The 19,686-nt window shown below is 39.8% G+C and overlaps 1 protein-coding gene across 1 annotated transcript in view; it reads left to right on the top strand.

The window, feature by feature from the left end:
- LOC100525597 (glycerophosphodiester phosphodiesterase domain-containing protein 4-like) overlaps positions 1 to 19,686 on the top strand; it is a 105,504-nt gene that overhangs the window by 64,539 nt on the left and 21,279 nt on the right. The window contains exons 11-12 of the mRNA XM_021063935.1: positions 748 to 902; positions 14,991 to 15,138. Of these exons, the coding sequence (XP_020919594.1) occupies positions 748 to 902; positions 14,991 to 15,138 (303 nt within the window). The remainder of the gene's footprint in view (positions 1 to 747; positions 903 to 14,990; positions 15,139 to 19,686) is intronic.

The following is a 19,686-nucleotide window of genomic DNA, read 5'->3' as shown; positions in this document are numbered from 1 at the left end:
TCCTGTAGTTTTGTGGGGTGGTGGCAGCTCACATGTACCCAGAGCATGTGATGGGAGCAGCGATATCTCAATGTGTCTCCTGGAGTCCAGCAGCTAGGGATGGTGTCCTTGGGGGAGGTGGCAGTTTTTCATGATTCATTGGGCTGCTCTTGTAGTGGAGGTGGGGGTCAGGGGGGGCATCAGGGGCTCTCATGACCTCCCTATAACCAGGCTGCCCTCAGAACCATTTTCTGTAGCTGGCAACATCAGCAGCTATTCCTATGGTCCCTTCCTATGTCAAGGAGGCTCTCTGTACTGCTCTCTGTGGCTGTGGGGTTAGACACTGTTCCCCAGGTTCCTCTCTTTCCTAGTCAGCTTGTGGAAGCACTCTCTGTAGCCGTGGGGTCAGGTGCCATTCCTGAGGTCACTCTTTGCTGTGTAATTCTTGGGAGCTCTCTTAATAGCTCCAAGGGACAGGGCTGCTCCCTAGATACTGCTAGGCAGCACTCTCTGTAGCTGTGAGGTCAGGCACCATTCCACCATTCTCCTTTTGCTGGGCCACTCTTGGAAGTAGGTGAGCTTCAGATCCTACTACTCTGTCATCTTTTCCCCGTCTCTCCCAGGTTGACTCTTTCAACAAGGGCTAGGATGTCTTTCCTCCCTATCGATTGTACTTAACCCCAAATGGGGCTCCACCCATTCTACTTGGGACTGTTTGTACCCAGACAGCTTATTATCTGCTGAAACACTTCCTTTTTCTCTTTGCAGATTGCTTGGTTACCAGGTTCTGAGAGAGACTACATCAAGGACAGAGCTCCTGGTTTTCAGCATGTGGGCACATTTTACACCCTTGAAGAGCTTGCAAAACAAAATATCACTAGAATAAATGTTGACTACAAGAGATTGTACTACAATGGGTTGAGGTAAGTGTTTGACCTTGCCTCTCTCAGCATGTATTGCCTTACTTACACAAAATCTGCATCCCAGCCAAGCTACTTATGTTCCCCCTTTCCTATCAGGATTTCTGTGTGTGGCTTTTAAGAATTCCCAATTTTCCTCTTCTGACCCTTCCCTCCCTCTGCCAACAAACATTTCTAGACTCTGATCTGGAACATAATCTTCAGCCCTTTCTCCAGTCTCTCATCATTCAATCTACTTTTCTGTATGCTTGGTGTTTTTCTTTTTAAATAATGTGATAATTGATTTCCTCTACCATTACCAGAGAGATGCCAGTACCTCATAAATATCTTTGTGATCCAGATATCCAGATCTTGTACAGGAATAACTAAGAACATAACTTAATCATCTATATTCATGAGTGAATTGGATGTAATTTACTTTTATGGGGTATCATTCTGGTTTTTGTGTCAGGGTGATGGTTTCCTCATAGAAGGAATTTCTGAGTGTTCCTTCATCTGCAATTTTTGGAATAGTTTCATAATGATGGTAACACTAATCTATAAATTTTGATAGAATTCTGTGGCCTCATAGAATGAGCCTGGGAGTAATACTTCTGCTGCAATCTTTTGGAAGAGTTTCAGAAGAATAGATAGGAATTTTTCTCTGAATGTATGATAGAATTTCCCTGTATAGCCATCAGATCCTGGCCTTTGGGTTTTTTGGTAGTTTTTTAATCACAGTTTCAATTTCAATACTTGTGATTGCTCTTGGATCATCTTTATTATCATCACTCTGAATTCATTTTTAAGTAGATTGCCTACTTCCTCTTAATTTAATTGTTTTGGTGGGGTTTTTTTGTTACTTTGTCTGAAAGCTATTTCTTTGTCATCTCATAATGTCTAACCTTCTATGTTTATTGTCCCCTTGACAGCAGGCATGTAGATGCAGCAGCAGGTGGTAGCAGCTCATGTGTACCCAAACAATTGATGGGAACGGCAATATCATGTTACCTCTCCTGGAGCCTGTTGGCTGCTAGGATTGAGGTCTGTGAGAGCAATGGCAGTGGTAAACAATTCATGGGATTACTCTTACAGTGGGAGTGGGGGAGCCAAAAGTGGCTCCTGCGACCCCTCCTGCTACCAGGTAGCTCTCAGGTCCATTTCCTATAGCTGGAAACATCAGCAGCTTCCCCTGCTGTCGCCTCCTTTTCTGGGGAGTCTCTCAAGACTGCTGTTTATAGCTTTAATGATCCCTCCCTGTGTTTGGCCCCTCTTGGGAGCATTCTCTGTAGCCCCAATGGCAGGGGCTGCTCCCTAACTTACTAAAAGGCTCTCTGTACTGAACCTGTACTATTCCTACCATCCCTCCCCCATGACCAAACTCTGCCAAGCCAGTGCAGAGTGCTCCCTGTAGCTGCCACAGAGCAGAACATGTGCTGACTGGTCCCTCATTGGCTCCTTTGGACAGCCACACAATGTATGCCTCTTCCTTAGTCCCCTGCCCAGCCACTGGTAGGTATTGCAGAACTTGTGCTATTCCCTAGATTACTCCACCCACTCACTGGGCCGTTTGTGACTCCTGGGACATTTGCACTGTTTCTGTGATCACTTTACCCATGCACCAAGCCATTATCAGCTTCTCTGGCCAAACACCACTTCCGCATTCACCTGCCTGGGCAGGGAACTAACACAAAAGTCCCAGGAGTCACAAACAGCCTGATGGGTGGGTAGAGAGCCACGAATGGCCCAGTGGGTGGCCAGAGTGACTGCAGAATCAGCACAAATGGCCCTGGTGTCTCAAAGGGCATGTGCTATCCCTGTTACCTCTACCTGGTCTGCATGCTCTGTAGCCCCAAGGGTGGAGGCTGTTCCCCAGCTGTGGCTAGGCAGTAGCTGCTCCCAGGCGGCTCCTGGAGCTGGAGCAGTTGGTGTCTTGCTGCCTGGGAGCATGCACCAGGAATAAAACTATAATGGTTGATCCTACCCTTTCTCTCCAACAATTCCAACACTGGCACCTAGCCTCCAAGCCAAACTAGGTTTCCTCTGCTTACACCCTCAGATGTGGTCACTCTAGACTTCAGTCCCTCCAGGCTGTCTCTGTGTGGCCAATCCCAGTTTTTTCCAATGTAACCAGCCCCAGCTCTCTCTCTGAGTCTGATCTCTAAAGCTAGAGTTTCAGTTCCCAACCCCTGCCCATACCAGTGTAGAGTTGGGATTGCAGGGCAGTAGCACTGACTGTTTGTGTAGGGCTTTTTCCATTGTAACTGCTTCATACCAGTTGCTGTGTTCTCCTCTGGTACTCTGTCATTCCTCCTCTATCCTGGCTGATCTCCTCACTGGCAGGGGACTTCCCAGGGTGCAGGAGCTTTTCCTTTTTCCAGCTCCCTCCTAGGGGCTCAGGTCCCATCCTTCCTTTCTTATTTTCTCTCTTTTTCTTCTTTCTTTTGTCCTACCCAGTTTTGTAGTTTTTCTTGCTCTGTGAGAATCCTGAGGTCTTTTGTCAGCATTCAGCAAATGTTCTGTATGAGTAATTCCACACGTAGATGGATTTTCAGTGTATTTGTGGGAGTAAGTAAGCCTCATGTCTTAACTTCTCCACCATCTTCTCTTCACGCCCCCCCCATTCACTTACATTTAGTGAGATGATGATGATATTTGCTTTTAGGGCTGTACCCGTGGCATATGGAAGTTCCCAAGCTATGAGTTGAATCAGAGATTCACTTGCCAGCCTATGCCAAAGCCACAGCAGTGTAGGATTGCTGACCTACTGAGTAAGGCCAGGGATCAAACCCCCATACTCATGGATACTAGTCAGATTCGTTTCCACTGCACCACAATGAGAACGCCCCTAAGGTGATTATTGATATGTATGTTCTTGTTGCCATTGTGGTAATTGTTTTTGTTGGTCTTTTTTCTTCCCTTCCTCTTTGTTCTCTTTTTTTTTGTTTTGTTTTGTTTTGTTTTTGTCTTTTTGCTATTTCTCGGGCCGCTCCCGTGGCATATGGAGGTTCCCAGGCTAGGGGTCGAATCAGAGCTGTAGCCACCCGCCTACGCCAGAGCCACAGCAACGTGGGATCCAAGCCACGTCTGCAACCTACACCACAGCTCACGGCAATGCCGGATCGTTAACCCACTGAGCAAGGGCAGGGACCGAACCTGCAACCTCATGGTTCCTAGTCAGATTCATTAACCACTGCACCATGACGGGAACTCCTCTTGTTGTTTGATGACTATCTTTAGTGCAGTGTTTGGATTGCTTTTTCTTATTTGTGTGTGCATCTGTTGTAGATTTTTGAGAGCTTGTTTGGAGGTTCTAGCTAGGGAGTGCAGCTATTTGTATACCCTTGACTGAGGAACGATCCTCCTCTTTCGGGGATGGTTGTCCTCTTCGGCTGAGCACGCAGCTTCGGGAGGCATGCACATGGAGCAGTAAGGGAGGAAGGGGACACCCACCTAGCCAGCCAGATCAGCCGAATCAATGCTAGCAATCAATGGGGTGACATGTAGCAGCCAGATAAACCTCACATTCTCTATTGTAGATTTTTGGTTTGCAGTTATCATGAAGTTTTGATATTAGAGTCTATGGATATCCTAGATTATTTTAAGTTTCTGGATTTTTTTTTTTTTTTTTTTTTTTGTCTTTTTGCTGTTTCTTGGGCCGCTCCTGCGGCATATGGAGGTTCCCAGGCTAGGGGTCAAATCGGAGCTGTAGCCACTGGCCTACGCCAGAGCCACAGCAACGCAGGATCCGAGCCGCGTCTGCAACCTACACCACAGCTCACGGCAACGCCGGATCGTTAACCCACTGAGCAAGGGCAGGGACCGAACCCGCAACCTCATGGTTCCTAGTCGGATTCATTAACCACTGCGCCACGACGGGAACTCCAAGTTTCTGGATCTTAATTTCAAATGCCTTTCCAATATCCTGCTATCATACTCTTTTCATGATGCTGGCTTTGATATTATATTTGTATGTGGGTGATTTCTACCTTTAGTATATGTTTGCCTTTACTGGTAAACCTTCTCATTTGTAATTTTCTTGTTTCTAGTTATGGCCTGTTCTTTTATACCTGGAGAAACTCCTTTAGTCTTGCTGTAAAACTGATTTGATGGTGCTGAATTCCCTTGGCTTTTGCTTGTTTGTAAAGCTTTTGATTTTTCCATCGAATCTGAATGAGACCCTTGCTGTGTAAAGTATTCTTGATTGTAGGTTTTTTCCTTTTATCACTTTGAATGTTTATTCTTAACTACATCACAGTCCAAATGGGTTTGCCAACTACACGTGGCCTTTCCTGATGATTTGGTATCTGGCTTCTCCATCTTGTGATGCTGAGGTCTTCCAGGGCCATCTCAGTCCTCTTTTTGGGAGATGCAGAGGACTGTAGGAAACACTACACTCTTAAAGGGTTCACACAAAATCCCACACACCAAAGGACCCAGATCAAAAGTAGCAACCTGAGAGGAGCATGGGCCATATCCAACCATCAGTCTAGGAGACTCCCGGCCCTGCCCACCAGCCTTAAATTCTGTGGTTTTAATATACGTTCATTATGTTGAGCAATAATCACCACCATAAACCTACCTAACAATTCATCTCGTAAACTTACTTTCTCATTAAACAATGAACCCCCGTAAATCCCCAGCCCAAGCTGTGGCAATTAGCATTCTACTTTATATCATTATGATTTTGATTCATACAAGTGGAATCATATAATATTTGTATTTTTGTGACTGGCTTATTTCACTTAGGATGATGTCTTCAAGATTCACCCCGTTGGATCCATCCATTGCAGAATCATATTCACTTTTAAAACAATATTTATGTGTATGTATATACCACAGTTTGCTTTGTCCAGTCATTGGTTGGTGGACTTTTGAGGTGCTTCCACGTTTTAGCTCCTGTGAATAATGCTGCTTTGAATATGGTTGTACAAATATGTCTCAAAGACCCTGCTTTTAATTCTTTGGGGATATATATATCAGAAAGTGGAATTGCTGGATCATATGGTAGTTCCGTTTTTAATTTTTTTTTTGAGGAACCACTGTACAGTTTTCCACAGCAGCCGTAAAAACAGGGCAAAAATGTTCTGGTTTCTCCACATTAACACATCCTTGTTGATTTCTGTTTTTTCATTGTAGCTGTCCTAATGGGTTGGTATTTGTTGTTCTTGGAATGTTTGGTGAAATTCAGAGTGAAGTCATTGGGCCCAGGATTTTTATTTTGAGGGGAGAGTTAGGTTAATGATTCAATCTCCTACTAATAGATCTATTCACATTTTCTAATTCATCTTGATTCAGTTTTGGTAGGTTTCTTTTTTCTAGGAACTTGTCTATTTCATCTAGGTTATCCAGTTTGTTGGGATACAGTTACTTAAAGTACTCTTTTAGAATCCTCATATTTCTATAAAATTGGTAATAATGTGCCCATTTCCATTTCTGATTTCAGTCATTTGAATCTTTTCTCTTTTTCTTATTAGTACATCTAGCTAAAAGCTTGCTGATTTTGTTGATATTTTCAGAGCCAACTAACTTTTGGTTTCTTTGATTATCTCTATTGGTTTTCTCTTCTTTAAGTCTGCTCTAATCTTTATTGTTTTCTTCCTATTGCTATGTTGGTTCAATTTGTTCTTCTTTTCCCATTTCCTTAAGTTTTAAAGTTAGGTTGTTGATTTGAGATAGTTCATGATTTTAAAAATTAATGTAAACATTTATAGCTATACATCCTCCACCCCACCCCAGCACCACTTTTCTGTATCCCATGGATTTTGGTGTTTTCATTTTCATTCGTATCTAAGTATTTTCTAATTTGCCTTGTGATTTCTGTTTTGATCCATTGGTTGCTTGAAAGTTTGTCATTTAAGTTCCACAAAAGGTGAATTTTCCAGTTTTCCTTTTGTTATTGACTTCTAACTTTCTTCTGTTGTAGTTGGATAAGATACTTTGATTGATACCTATCTTTTTTGAGATTTTGTGGCCTCACATACAGTCTACCTTGGAAAATGTCCCATGTACACTTGAGAAGAATATGTGTGCCATTATTGTTGGGTTGAGTGTTTTGTGTATGTCTGTTACATGTAGTTAGTTTCTTGTGTTAAGTCCTCTGTTTCCCTGCTTATAGTCTATCTAGTTGTTCTCACATTGAGAGTGTGGTGTTAAAATCTCCAATTCAATCAGTGTTTGCTTTTTAAATTTTGCTGTTCTGCAGTATGTGCATAAATGTTTATAATTATTATGTCTTCTGGCTGTATTGAAACTTTCATTAAACTATAATGTCCTTCTTTGTCACATGTAAACTTTTTTGATATAACATCTATTTTGTCTGATATTAATATAGCCACCCCTGCTCTTTTTGGTTAGCATTTGCAAGGAATAACTTTTCCACCGTTTTACTTGCAATCTGATTGTGCTTTGGATCTTAAAACGACTTTCTTGTAAACATGGTAAAGTTGGGACATGTGTCTTTATGAGATCTGCCAATCTCTGTATCTGATTGGAGAGTTTAATCTATTAACATATAAAGTAATTACTGATAAGGGGAGGGACTGTTGTCATATTGTTGCTTCTGTCATTTCTGTATTCATTACTTTGTTTCTTTCATCTGTTATTTTTTTATTGCTCAATGAATTTTATTACATCTATAGTTGTACAACAATCCTCACAACCCAATTGTATAGCATTTCCATCCAAAATACCCAGTGCATCCCCCCACCCTCCAACCTGTCTCATTTGGAAACCAGAAGTTTTTCAAAATCTGTGAGTTGGTATCTGTTCTGCAAAGAAGTTCATTGTGTCCTTTTTTAGGTTCCACATGAAAGTGGTAGCATATGATATTAGTGTCTTACTGTCTTACCAACTTCACTTAGCGTGATAATTTCTGAGTCCATCCATGTTCCTGCAAATGCCATTATTTCTTTCCTTTTAATGACTGAGTAATATTCCATTGTGTATATGTACCATTTTAATTTGTTATTTTTATGTACCTTATAGTTTTTATCTCTTATTTACTGCCTTACTCTTTTCAAGTTTAGTTTTTTTTTATAGTGAAACATTAAAATCCTTTTAAACTCTATTTTATACTTAATTTCTTTTTGATTACCATGGGAAATACACTTACCATTCTGAAGTTATTACACTGTGATTGATTTTATACTATTTTAAATTCAATAACATGCAATAATTTTTCTCCTTTACAGCTGCAGTCCTTTGCTTTTCACTTTTTGATATCAGAAAATTTTATCTTTGTGGATTATGTGCCCTAAAACATAAACTAATAATTTTCTAAATGTAGTAGTTTCTCAAATTATGAAGAAACCAACATATTGAATGATAAACCAAACCATTTGTAATAATATGAGCTTTTAGACTAATGATTGTTTTTTCCTTTAGATGTTTTAGTCTGTTAAATTATATTGAAAATAAGTAATACAGTTACAAAGAAGCTAGGTACATTGTTAAAATATTACTAGCATTTATATTTACTATGTATCTACTTTTATTGAGATCCTTATGTCTCCATATAGCTTTGAGTTACTGTCTTGTGACTTTATTTCACGTGGGGGACTCTCTACAGGGCCAGTCTAGTAGGTACAAACTCCCTCAGCTTTAGTTTGTTTGGGAATTCTTATTTCCTCCTATTACCAAGTCCAGGCTCATATCACTTAATGCACAGCAAGCCAACAAATTGAGAGACAGGTTGTTGGGGCCTTGCCAACTTTTTTTAGAAAACCAGCAGACAAAGATGATGAACTAGTATCTCAAAGAACAATCTTACCCAAGTTAGAATTTAGGCTTCTTTTATACTAAAAAGAGAGGGAGTGTGGTTGGTTGTTGCAAGCCTCTTAGTATATGAATCCTTTGTTCTTTCAGGTGTTCATGTAGGTCAAATCATGATGAGTTGAGCTATTAGAACAAGGAATAGCAACTTTATTCAAAAAGCCAGCAGACTGAGAAGATGGCAGACTAGTCCCAAAGAAACATCTTACCCAAGTTAAAATTTAGGTTTCTTTTGTACTAAAAGAGAGGATGTGGTTGGCTGTTGTAAACTTCTTGGTGTAGGATCCCTTTGTTCTTACATCTGTCCTCATGAGCCAGGTTACAATGGTCCTAAAAATGCCCAAGACAAATGTTATTCTCTGTTATGCAGTTATTTTTCTCCCCATATAAATGGAAATATATTATATCTTTAAAGGTCAGAGCCTTGAGAATGGGCTGTCTATATATTTCAGGCTATAGGCAATATTCTTGTAGCAAAAGCAGTAGAAGACAAAGGTTAAAGTAAGAGAACCAGATCTCACATGGAGTCGGGTGAGTCAGATTTGTTCTTCCCCACAGCACTCCTTATTTTTGAAAGTCAGGTTTCACTGGATATAAGAATCTTGGTTGACAGTTTTTTTTTTTCTTTTAACACTTGGAATATGTGGGCCCACTGTCTTCTATCCTGCAGAATTTATCAGAAATCTTCTGATGATCCTTTGTATGTGACAGGCTGCTTCTCTCTTAGTGCTTTCAAGATTATTCCTTTGCCTGTGGCTTTCGAAAGTTTGATTATAAAGTGTCATAGAGTGGATCTCTTTGGGTGCTATTACTTATAGTTGGTTGGATATTTATATTCATATTTTTTAACAAATTTGAGATGTTATAGCCATTATTTCCTCAAATATTCTTTCTATACCTTTCACTTTTCTACTTTTTGGACCCCAGTAATGCATATACCGACTTGTTTTATGGTGTCTCACAGAAATCTGCTCCACTTTCTTCAATATTTTTTGCTTCTTTTCCTCAGAATTATTAATTTCTATTGACCTGTCTTTAAGTTCACTTTTTATTCTGCCCACTCAAATCTACCTTGAAATATTAATAGTCAGTTTTTCATTTCAGTTCATGTAATTTTCAGCTCCAGAATTTTGGGGGTTATATTTTAGGTTTTCTGTCTCATTAATATTTCCATTTTGTTCATGTATTTTTTTAACTTTATACATCTACCTTTAGTTCATTTGGTATCTTTAAGATTTTTTTTAAAGTCTTTGTCTAGTATATCTGCCATCAGCTCTTTGCCAGGGACAGGTTTTATTTTTTTTTCTTTTGAAGGAACCCCACTTTCTTGTTTCTTTGTACACCTTGTGATTTCTTTGCTGAAAATGGGACATTGGAATCTAATAATCTGGTTACTCTGGAAGTCAGATTCTCCCTCATCCCTAGGTTTGCCTTTTTTTGCTTATTTGTTTGTTTGTTGGCTGTCTCTGTGCCTAACAGTCAGCCTGAGCTTTAAGCTTAAATTCTTCTTAGGTCTCTAATATGCCTTTCCCAGGCATACTTGATCATGTTGTAATTTTCCTTATATATGCAGTTGCTTTTTTAAAAGTTTAATTTTATTGCAGTATAGTTGACTTAAATATTGATTAGTTTCAGGTGTAAAGCTAAGTGATACTTATAAATATAAATATACTTATAAATATATCCATTATTTTTTCCCATATAGATTATTACAAACTATTGAGTAGGTTTTCCCATGCTATGCAGTAATTCTCATTAATCATCTATTTTATATAGTAGTGTGTACATGTTATTCCTACCCTCCCATTTTTTCCTTTATCCCAGTGGATTGCTTCTGAATGTTCTAATCTTTAAAGTCTGGCTCCCAAAAGGGGGGAAAATAAAAATGAAATATGGAAAGGAAAGTACTCTAGTCTTTTAAATACAATGGAAGTCACTTTAGTGGTAAAAGGAGAGCTTTGCAACAATGGGGGTGGTGAGGGAGGCAGCAGTGGCTGCCCTCCTCTTTCTGTCCACATCTGTGGTCAGACGCAACAATCAGTGATCAGAGCACAAATCACCAATATTTGGAAGATAGTGACCCTTTAGCCCACACTGGCTCCCAAAAGCCAATGCAAGCTGCTCCAGGAGCAGCTCCAGGAACAATGGGGCTTGGTGTGTGAAATTGGAAATGCTACCTTTCTAATTGCTGAAAGTGGCCAGAGTTAACCATAACTTACTATCTAAAACTTCCCTGCAAGCTTTCAATAGACGCTATAGTGCCAAAATAGTTACCTTAGATAGATTTTGCTGTGCAGTTACTGTATACATGTGGACAGGTTCCTGGTGCTTCTTTCCTATCATCTTCCCAGAATCCCCTGCTGTGAATATAAACTATTACTTCTAAGGGGTAAATGCCCAAGAATGCAGTTGCTGGGAAATCATCATTTTAAAAGCTTTATAAGGAACTTTATAAACTATATAAACTTTTATTTAGTTTATAAGAAACTTCCAAACTTTTTCAAGGGTCTGTGCCATTTTACATTCCCACCAGCAATATATGATGATCCAGAGGTTCTGTATCCTTGATAGTTTTTGGCATCATCATTTTTTTTTTTACAGTAGCCATTCTAATAGGTATGTGGTGATAGCTCTTATGGTTTTAATTTTTAATTCTTTGGGTCTTTTTTTTTTTTTTTTTTGGCTTTTAAGGGCCACATCTGCAACGTATGGAAGTTCTCAGGAGAGAGGTTGAATCAGAGCTGCAGCTGCCAGCCTACACCACAGCCACAACACAGGAGTGATCTGAGCTTGACTGCAAGCCACCCTATAATTCATAGCAACACCAGATCCTTAACCCACTGAGCAAGGCCAGGGATTGAACCCGCATCCTCATGGATCCTAGTCAGGTTTGTTACCACTGAGCCACAATGGGAACTCCTCAGTTCTTTGTTGAGTAATAATTTTTTGTTGTTGTTGTCTTTCACCTTTTTAGGGTTGCACCCACAGCATATAGAGGTTCCCAAGCTAGGGGTCTAATCAGCTGTAGCTGCTGGCCTATACCAGAGCCGCATCAATGCCAGATCTGGGCTGTGTCTGTGACCTATCAGCTCATGGCAATGCCAGATCCTTAACACACTGAGTGAGGGCAGGGAATGAACCTGCAACATCCTGGTTCCTAGTCGGATTTGTTTCTGCTGTACCATGACGGGAACTCCTCAATCCTTTATTGAATAATAATATTGAACATCTTATCATGTGCTTACTTGCCAATGATCTGTCCTCTCCAGTGAAATGTCTTTTCATATTATTTCTAACTATTCTTAATATTTTTTAGGGCCAAACTCATAGCATATGGAAATTCCCAGGCTAGGATTCAAATCATAGCTACAGCTGCTGGCCTATTCCACAGCCACAGCAACACTAGATCTGGGCCGTGTCTGGTACCTGCACCACAGCTCATGGCAACGCCAGATACTTAACCCCGCTGAGCAAGGCCAGGGATTGAACCCCATCCTCATGGGTCATAGTCAGGTTTGTTACTACTGAGCCACATTGGGAACTCCCTTAATTGCTTAATTTTTTATTGTTGAATTTTGAGAGTTATTTTATATTATAAAGATAGTCCTTTGTTAGATATTTGGTTTGCAAATATTTTGTCCCAGTTTTTTTCTGGTCTGTAGCATCTCCTTAACAGAATCTTCCTCAAAACAAAAATTTTTTAAATTTTGATTATCTTTAACTTATCAATTTTCCCTTTTGTAAATTATGCTTTTAGTGTCAAGTCTAAGAACTCTTTGTCTAGCCCTTAGGTCTCAAAGATTTCTCCTATTTATTTTCTGAAAGTTTTATAGTTTTACACTATGTGTTTAAGTCGTGATCCATTTTGAGTCAGTTTTTATATGAAGTGTGTGGGTGTGTGGTGTAGATTGTGTTTTTGTTTTGTTTTGTTTTGTTTTTTTAGGGCCGCACCTGCATGGAGGTTTCTGGGCTAGGGGTCACATGGGAGCTACAGCTGCAGGCCTACACTATAGCCACAGCAACATGTTTGTGACCTACACTACAGTTCACAGCAATGCCAGATCCTTAGCCCACTGAGCAAGCCCAGGGGTTCTTCGTGGATCCTATTGGGTTTGTTACCACTGAGCCACAGTGGTCTCCTAGATTGAGGTTTTTTTGGTTTTTGCCTGTGCCTCTAGTACCATTTGTTGAAAAAACTCTCCTTATGCCATAGATTACTTTTGCACCTTTGTCAGAAATCAGTTTGACATATTTGTGTGGGTGTTTCTGGCTTAATTATGTTCCATTGGCCTATATTCCTTCTCTAATACCACATTTATTACTTTAGCTATATAATAAGCCTTAATACTGGGTAGGGTGAGTCTCACATTATTCCATTTTTTTCAGTATCATTTTAGTTAAATTTTGGGCTGTGCCTTTCCATATACATTTCAGAATCAGCTAGGCTAACTACACAAAAAAACCTTGCTGGCATGTTTTTGTTTCTGTTTTTGTTTTGGCTGTACATGCAGCATATGAAAGTGCCCAGGCGATGATCAAATCCAAGCCACAGCTGTGACAACACCAGATCCTTAACCCATTGCAGTGGACTGGAGATCAGACTCATGCCTCAGCAGTGACCTGAGCCATCACAGAGACAAACTGGATTCTTAACCCACTGCCACAATGAGAACTCCCTTACCTGTGTTTTGATAGGAATTGCATTAATCCTGCAGGTCAGTGAGAGGAGAATTGACATCTTTATGATATTGAGATTTCCAGTTCATAAACACATATGTCTGTTCACTTTTTAAAAGCTTGTTTGATTGCTTTCTTCAATGCGTTATAGTTTATGACTTAACAATTCTGTGCTTGTTTTTTTTTTAAATTTATACCTAAGTATTTGCTTTTCTTTGGAATAATTTTTGTGGTATTTGTTTCAGTTTCTATAGGTTCATTATCAATATATAGAAATTATGAATGGTTTTTGTGTGTTGGTTTCAAAAAACTTTAAAATAGCTTTTGACTATTATTTCCTCATTTCTTTTTGTTGTTGTTGTTTTTAATCTTTACGTGATCTGTAAAATTGTCTTAAAGACAATTCTAACATACTGGGTAACTAATTATAAGCACTTCTGCAAAGGTGATAGTATTATTTTACTTCAGAATCAGTTTATACACTGAGCCTAAGAACTTATCAAAGTAGTACAAGACAAAGACGGATTCAAACTTAGGCTTTATGGAGCTGTTTTCATATGTTATACCCTTTCCAGGGTTAAGACAAAAATTTTTGAAGGGACTTACATGCCATATGACGTGAGAAGTTTTCCCTGAAAATGACAACTTGGCTAGAATTACTAGATACTCTTCTACTTATTTTCTTTCTGGCTCTATACATAATACATAAATATCTACTGGCATTTAGTGCACAGGGAAATTTGGGTTCTATTTCCCCTACCCGGTGCTTAAAAAAATTCTTTTATTTATTTGATGAGTTCCCGCTGTAGAGCAATGGGATCAGTGGCATCTTGGCAGTGCTGGGACACAGGTTCCATCCCTGGCCTGGCATGGGGGGTTAGGGATCTGGCTTGGGTCTCGACTGTGGCTCTGATCCCTGGCCTGGGAACTCCATATGCCATTGTGCAGCCAAAGGGAAAAAAACCTCTTTTATTTATTTGAAATGTAAATATTTATCAGATCAGTATTTATTTATTTATTCCTTCAGTTAACTATTTATGAGGCAAGTATTATGCTAGGTCCTGGATATACAGAGAGGAGTAAGGCAATAATGTCTGCTTTTAATTTTCTTAAAGTCAAGTAAAGAAGACTGATAGGAGAGCAGCTAGAGTAGAAGACAGTAGATGTTCTTAAGGAAGTAAGTACCATATCTACACAATAGTGTGCTGGAGCTCACTCTTGTCAGCTCAGGGGAGCCAATTATTAAATATTCAGGAAACAAGCATAAGTGTTTTACCAGTTAGTTGAAATTGGGCTATTGCAGGAGTATTCACACCATGTAAATTGGCGAATTCTAATGGAACCCTCCATTTTTCCCCTTCCTTCCTCCCTCCCTCCTCTCTTCCTTCCTTTCCTTTTCCCTCTTCCGTTTGTTTCCCCTCTTCTTTTTCCCTTAGGACAGACAGTTCACTAAAATACTCCTGTTGGTACAGGAGCAAGGGTATTAAGTCTAGTCTTTATCTCACTGTAACACCATTCTGCATGTCATATTATAAGTTGTCCCAGGACCAGCTGCTTCTGGTTATTTAAGCAACAGCCTTCCCAACTATGGTGGCTATTTCCCTCTTACATGATGAAGGTGAGATTGAGTTTAAATCTCTTGTGGATTCTTTTTCTTTACAGAGAATATAAAGCAGCTAACATCAGTATCAACCTGTATATCATCAATGAACCTTGGCTCTTCTCACTGGCCTGGTGCTCCAGGATTCAGTCAGTGACCACAGACAACATTCAGGTCCTGAATAAGATCAATCACCCTTACTACTTCATGGTGAGCTGGTTGTCCAGACTGTTCTTCCACATCTGGTAAAATAGGAACCTCTGTCCCACACCCCACTCCTCCCTTGCCCACTGTGCAGTCCCCATGGGAGCCAGTTAAGAGCAGAGACTAATGTGATATCGGATCTGTGGCTTTCTCCCTTCTCTCCCCCAGATATTTCTGTGATTTTTGAGAGAGGAATTAATATTGGTGTCGTAATTGCTGTTTACTGAATCCTCACAATGTGCCCTTCATGCATTATGTAATTTAACCCTCTGAGGTATCCACAGTTGGTATCCCCATGGGGAATCGGAAGCTTGAAGCTGTTAAGATCCTTGCACATCATCACATGATGCAAGATTCAGATGAAGTCTGACTCCAGAGTTGTGTCAGTGCAGCCCCACATTCCTGTAGGCATGGCAACAATGACAGTGGCATGGGGTACGGAGAGAAAACCAGGTGTACTCAAGCCCAAGGTGACGACTGTGTGTCATGTCCTGAGAAAATGCTTTTGAAAAGAAGAGCGAATGTCCAGCCAGCTAGCTTGATTTCCCCCTCTGCCCTGCTACTGCTTATGGCCAGAGGCTTGGGGACCTGAGGACCTGGGTTACAATTTCAGCTAAATCCTGTCACTTATTACCTGTGAAGGGAGCCCCAGCTAACCGCTAACTGCTACAGAGCCCATTTTTCTCATCAGTGTAGAGCAGGTTGACTGACTGGGTGGAACCGACAGCCTTCAACAGAAAACAGGTTAATTTCCGTGACTATTTAGACTTCTTTGTGAGCTAGATCTTTCCCTGCCTCTTTCAGATCCCATAGCTTTCTAGTTACTCTTTTTTTTTTTCTTTTTAGGGCCACACCTGCAGCATATGGAAGTTCCCAGGCTAGGGTCAAATCAGAGTTATAGCTGCTGGTCTATACCACAGCCACAGCAGGCCAGGATCTGAGCTATGACTGCAACCTACACCATAGATCAGGCAATGCCAGATCCCTAACCCACTGAGCATGGCCAGGGATCGAACCCGCATCATCTTGGGATCCTAGTCAGGTTCGTAGCCTGCTGAGTCACAATGGAAACTCCCTTAAATAATTTTTTGAAGTACAGTTTTAGTCACCAAAAAGCCCCAATTCAGCATCCAAGTGTCTAGTCCATAATAATATTCCAAGCTCTAAACTTTCTTGAGAGTCAAAGATTTAGGCAGAGAAACCTTAATGAGAAGCCTAAATATTTCAGTTGCCTTCACCATCCCCCAGCCTCACTGGCCCTTGTTTCTGACTTCATCAGGGTCAGGACAGGAGAAGGGGGATCAGGACCAAGGGCACAGTTGCAGGGCCAGTACCGCACTGAGGCCCTCTGGTGGCAGTGTGATATTGCTCACCCCTTCTTTCTTGGTGGCTTGGGCAGCTTTGCAGATGCCCCTCAAGGAAACCTTGGACGGCAGGTCTCTTGGCGTAGGTGAAGCCTCTCCACTTGTCTGTCCCCATATTGTCCCTCTTCGTGTATGTACAATATACTTTTCTAACATTTCTGTTTTTTAAATTTGATTATAATGTAAACTTATACATTATATAAAATTCAATCATTAAAAAATGCACGTTATAATCAACTATAATACAAAAGCATTGTAAATCAACTATAATTTAAAAAATTTTAAAGAGCAAAAAAAATAATAATAATGAAAAAAAGCATAAGTTAGAAAGCAGTGCATCCCTCCATAATCCTATTTCCCCAAATCAGTAATGTCTCAAGTATACCATGGACATATTAAATAAAACTTTATTAAGCAAAATTTTTCATTAATAGTTGAATTGATAATATTTGAATTGATAATAAATTCATGTGATTCAAAATTCAAAGAGTGTAAAAGGAAGCAAGCAAAAGACTTCCTCATGCATCTGGCCTGGGCTTTTGTAAAGGACCCAAGGCCACTTTGTTCAGGGAGGTAGGGCCAGTATCCCAAGGGTTTTCCTAAGCATCCCACACTCTGGCTTAAGATATGCAGATGCAAATTGTGGCTCTAGAAATTATTGTGTGAACTTGGAAATGCTAGTTCACTTGTCAGGGCCTCAGTTTGTTTTTCTGTAAATTGAGGATAAAGATACTAAAATAGAAGCATTTTTTCCCAACACAATCCAGTCTGCATATGGTCTGTTAATTCAAAAAGTTAGAACTCAAAAAAAAAAAAAAAGTTAAAACGAGGAATCATGAAATAAATGGTATGTAATCTATTGGCACTTTATTACATTTTTAAAAATACTTAATAGTACCTACTTATTATTTAGTGGCTTAAAACTGACAAATATTTGTCACATTCTATTATGACAGCTGAGTAGTTTCTCTGGTCTGAGCCAGCTTGACTGGACTAGGTGCTCTAGGATGGCCTTGTTCATATGTCTAGGGTCTTACGTGGTATGATTTACCATACCAGATTTGTATTGAGCAGCTTGAGCATCTTCACCTGGTGGCAGCAGGTTCCCAGCAGCAAGAGAAGTCAAGCCCCAATGCATGTGCCTTTTTAGTGCTCTCCCACTATGATGTTTGCTAATGTTCATTGGCCAAAGAAAGTCACATGGTCAAGTCCAGATTCAAGGCAGGAAGAGAAGAAACAGAATTTACTTCTTGATGGAGAAGAACAGCAGTGTGACACTGCATACAGGCCTGCATTTTGGGAGGAATATTGTCATTTTTATAAGTCTACCACACACACACCTCCCACATTTTAATTATAAATATTGATTACTTTTTGATGTAGACTCAAGGTCTTTTCTTTGAAGGTATTTTAGCTGATTGAATTCTCTATTCTCTTGCTTATAAATATTTCTAAATGACCATTCTGGGTCACCATGCTGTACAGTAGAAAAAACATTGTTTTGGGGAACAATTTAAATTGTTTAATTGGAACAATTAAAAAATTAAATTAAAAACTATTTCCAAATGAACCATCTATGATTTCTAAGATTTGTTTCCTTAAAGCACAAGAACTTAAATTTGTGGGAGAAATGACCTGAACGAAGACTCCACTCAGATTTTTATAATCCTCCCACCCCCTCATCTCTTAGTGTTTCACTCACACCTAATTCAATTGCAATTTATTTTTAGCTGACCTATTCTGTCTTCATTGAGTTTTTTCAAAATGTTCACTTAGTTTCCTTGGAAATGCCATTTGTTTAAAACTCAAGGTTTTATAGATCTAAGTAACATTTAATTACACTGTGCAATTATAACAACAGGTACAGCCACTCTAAGCCATAGACAGTAAGAACTATTGATTCTTGGTGACTGTATAGCTCACCTGGTGGGCATCCTGAACCAGACCCAGGCATCAGTCAGTCAGGTTCCCAGAGGGAATTAAGAGTCTCAGGTTAGTGGATGTTGCTTAAGAGCCTTTATTGTACCAGCCTAGTAGAGCTCTAGTGAGGATTAGCTGTGAAAATACACTTAATATACTTAGAACACCTCCTTAGTTCCTGTAAATGCTCATTAATGTTAGTTGTTCTCATCATTTTCATGATAACTTGTGTTATTGTTTTTCATGCTGTTTTTATTATTATCATTATTCATCAGTCCAAGGAAAGACCTTGGAATATGTTGAAAAAGGTATAAGAAAGAATAAAAATGCCAGACTCAGTACCATCAAGAGATATTGGAGGAGGAACAATGAAATTAGGAAGGATCAAACCAGGCAATTAAAAAACTCATACAAGATTACCTAGAAGATGGAGCTTTGTGAAATGGGTGATTAGGCAAGGATCCTGGAGAGGTGGGCATGTTAGGTAAAAATTATAATTTCAACATACTTATGTGAAGTACTGTGATTTAGGAGAATGATTCCTAAATGCTGGTTCACTGGCTGGTTGCTTGTTCCTGTGGAGCTTGTTTAAAATTCAGACATTCTAATTCTCGAGTTTGTAGTGAGTCCCGGGCACCTGTGTTACTAAAAGCTGCTCAGGTAGATTTAAATGCACAGCCAGGTTTGGGAAGCCATGAAAACATAGAGCACTGGAAGTCAGGAAACTTGAGCTCTACTCCTGGAATAGACTTGAAACCGTACTCCTTCTCTGGTGGGACTTGAAACCAGCCAAAACTCAGATTGGGCCTCGAACCCACAGGCTGGACCTCAGATCCACAGGCACCTTAGACTAGAACTTGAACTCATGATCCCTGACCTAAGAGGGGGCTCAAACCTACTGTCTTTTGATTGAAACTGCCCACCTAGCGTCTGGATTTACTGAAGCTAAGATTCTTTTGTCTTATCACAGAAAGAATCAGCAGAAGCAAAGTGACAGGCAAAGAGTGAATTTATCACTATAGGACACCTATGAGAGATACAAGAAGGTTGGCAAAGGAATACAGCAGCCCTGAGGACAAAAAAAGCTACAGTTTTATAGTGAAAGAAAAAGTAGTGGAGAAGACTGCCTTTATCCTCGTTTTTGGATAGATGTCAAGGCTTACATCGTTAGTTCCTATTTTGACCCTAGATGGTTTAACCAGGACTGTTGTGGTGCTATTTAAATTGTATATATTATATATAATATATAAATTTAATAAATTATTTAAAC

Source organism: Sus scrofa, chromosome 9 (assembly GCF_000003025.6).
Source record: "Sus scrofa isolate TJ Tabasco breed Duroc chromosome 9, Sscrofa11.1, whole genome shotgun sequence".
Classification (NCBI taxonomy): Eukaryota; Metazoa; Chordata; class Mammalia; order Artiodactyla; family Suidae; genus Sus; species Sus scrofa.
This window is presented reverse-complemented; position numbering and strand designations above follow the sequence as displayed.